Source organism: Lepidothrix coronata, unplaced genomic scaffold, assembly GCF_001604755.1.
Source record: "Lepidothrix coronata isolate B3197 unplaced genomic scaffold, Lepidothrix_coronata-1.0 Scaffold414, whole genome shotgun sequence".
Lineage (NCBI taxonomy): Eukaryota > Metazoa > Chordata > Aves > Passeriformes > Pipridae > Lepidothrix > Lepidothrix coronata.
In genome coordinates, this window is record NW_016690594.1 from 92,208 (window position 1) to 94,995 (window position 2,788).

The 2,788-nt window shown below is 55.9% G+C and overlaps 1 protein-coding gene across 1 annotated transcript; it reads left to right on the forward strand.

Annotated features, from left to right (window-relative positions):
- Nucleotides 1-1,953: 1,953 nt before the first annotated feature.
- On the forward strand, nucleotides 1,954-2,451 carry LOC108509849 (polypeptide N-acetylgalactosaminyltransferase 6-like). The gene has a single exon (XM_017839444.1). The coding sequence runs from the start codon at nucleotides 1,954-1,956 to the stop codon at nucleotides 2,449-2,451; it is 498 nt and encodes a 165-aa protein (XP_017694933.1).
- Nucleotides 2,452-2,788: the final 337 nt, after the last annotated feature.

Below are 2,788 nucleotides of genomic sequence, written 5' to 3' on the forward strand. Positions count from 1 at the left end.
GCTGGGATTTTCCAGCGCAGGTGCACCAGGAGCTCGACGCCAAACGCTCCCCAACCCCTTCCCAAAAAAGGGTCGAAAAGCCAAATGTAAATTTAAAATCCCCCCCCAAAAAAGACGGGATTGGGGTCGGAGCCCCCCCGGGAGCCGCAGTTTGTTGCGCACAAACCCGCGCCCCCTCCCCGGACACCTGAGCGCCGCCCTGGGCTTAATTAGCGCCGCGCTCCTAATGAGCTTCGTTAGCAACGCGGCGGGAACACCCGGAGAGACGCGGGGACGACGGAAACAAATGGGATTTTTTTTTTTTTTTCCTCCCCCAAAATCCGCGTTTTTTTCCCGCCGTGCGACGAAACCGTCGGAGCTCGGGGCGGGGGGCACAGTTTCGAGGCAAGAGCGGAAAATACGAAGGGATTTAGGGGTTCTTTCTTCCCTTAATTCCGCTTTTCCGAGGAGCCGGCGGGTGGGGAAAGGGCCGCCCTTGGCAGCGGAGCGTGGCGCGGCCGCCGCCTTTGATCCCGCGGCGCTCAAAGGGGAACCTTCCTCCTCCTCCTCCTCCTCCTCACCCTTCTCCTCCTCTCAACCCGAACTTCCTCGCCCTTGAAGTTGTGGCAGGTGTCCTCCTCCGCCCCCTTTTCCCGAGAGAATAAATAGGAAAAAAGGGGGGGAAAAGGGAACGAAGGGCAGAGGGGGAAGGACCCGGAGGAGGAGGAGGCGGTGAATGGATCCCGCCGAGCTCGGCCACGCTCGGGCGGCCGCGGCTTCACAAAGAGGAGCCGCGGGAGGGTTTTGGGGGTTTTCTGGGGGAAGGGGGTGGTGGGAAAAGCTCGGAGCTTCCGACGGATCCCGCTGGAAATTTGGGAGCTGGCGCCGGAGCTCGCGGCGGCCGCGGAGCCGCCGGACCCGCCGCTCCCGCTCGGCAGAACCTGCGGAGGCTCCTTCCCGGGAGTTTTCCTTCCCAGGAGTTTTCCTTCTCCCGGTATTTTTCCTTCTCCCAGGAGTTTTCCTTCCCAGGAGTTTTCCTTCTCCCGGTATTTTTCCTTCTCCCAGGAGTTTTCCTTTTCCCCCAGGCAGGAAAAACACCCCGCGGAAAAAAAGGCGCTTTTTTTTCTTTTTTTTTTTTTTTTTTTTTTCCCCCGCGCCGCCAAAAGTATTTCGGGCGAATTTTGGGCTCTGGTTTGGGTCGGGAGCGCGAGGGGAGGCGGCGGGAGGGGAGGGGAGAAGCTGCGGCCGCCGGGTCGGTCACGGGAGAAACTTTTGGGGCCGAATCCAGGACATCTTCCAGCTGTTCATTAACCCTCGCTCGTTCCTCGTGTTCGAATTTTAGGGTGGATTTAGAGGCTGGAAGGGCCGGGGGAGGGAATGAATGTCACAGGTGTCGTTTGTGCCCTTGCAGGGAGTGAAATTCGTATTCAACCATTATTAATATTACGTTGTTAATATTACTTTACTATGTTGCTGTATTAATGTATTAATATAATAATATATCATATATAATAATATATTAATAGAGCAATCTATTAATATTGTAATGTTAATATTACTTCACCGTATTGCTTTATTAATGTGTTAATATAATAATATATCATATATAACAATATATTAATATAATAATATATTAATAGAACAATATATTAATGCATTAATATATCAATATTGTATTATTATATTTTATCAGCCTGGTCTAGTGGAGGGTTCCCTGCCCACGGGAGGGGGGGGCGGTTGGTCTGGATGATTTTAAGGTCCTTTCCCACCCAAACCATTACGAACAGAATATATCAATACATTAATATATTCTGTAATACATATACAATATTTTACCACCCAGGGCACGCACCCGAAGCGCATCCGACCCGCGGCTCTTTCTCCTCCCCGCCGCTTCCCGGAGCAGAGCAGCGCACCATGAACCAGCCCTGAAACCCCCCGGGAACCTCCCGAACCACGCCAAAACCGCCCAAAATGAGGCTTTTCCGCCGCCGCTCCGGCCCCTTGAAGGCGGCGCTGGCGGGGGCCGCCTTCCTCCTCCTCCTCCTCCTCCTGCCGAGGGACGCGGCCCGCAGGGAGCGGGGCGAGGAGGAGCCGTGGCTGCGGAACATCGTGCCGGGCAAGGCCCAGGTGCTGGACCTGATGCTCGGCGCCGTCCACAACCTGCGGGACTCGATGCCCAAACTGCAGATCCGGGCCCCGCAGCCCCCCCGGGAGCCGCTGCCCGGCGGGGGCCGCCCCTGCCCGCCCGGGGTCTACACGGCGGCCGAGCTGCGGCCCCTCCTCGAGAGACCCCCCCAGGACCCCGCCAGCCCCGGCGCCGACGGCAAAGCCTTCAAGAAGGAGCGCTGGAGCCCCGAGGAGAGCAGGGAGAAGGAGCGGGGCTACGAGAAGCACTGCTTCAACGCCTTCGCCAGCGACCGCATCTCCCTGCAGAGAGCGCTGGGGCCCGACAGCCGCCCCCCGGAGTAAGAGCCGGCGCCCCAAACCCGCGGGGAGACGCGGATTCCCGGGAATCCGGCCCCGCTTCCCGCAAATTGGGCCCCGGTGCCTTCAAATGTCCCCCCTGTTCCCAAACATTTGGCCCTTATTCCGTAAAATTGGGTCCTTATTCCTCAAACTTGGCCACATATTCCTTTAAATTTGGCCACTTATGCCTCAAAATTTGGCGACTTATTCCTTAACATTTGGCGACTTATTCCTTAACATTTGGCCACTTATTCCTTAACATTTGGCCATTTATTCCCCTAAAATTTGGCCACTTATTCCTTAACATTTGGCCATTTATTCCCCTAAAATTTGGCCACTT

Bases quoted from the DNA above. Each gene is read 5' to 3' on its own strand.
- LOC108509849 (XM_017839444.1), top strand. From the start codon at position 1,954: ATGAGGCTTTTCCGCCGCCGCTCCGGCCCCTTGAAGGCGGCGCTGGCG.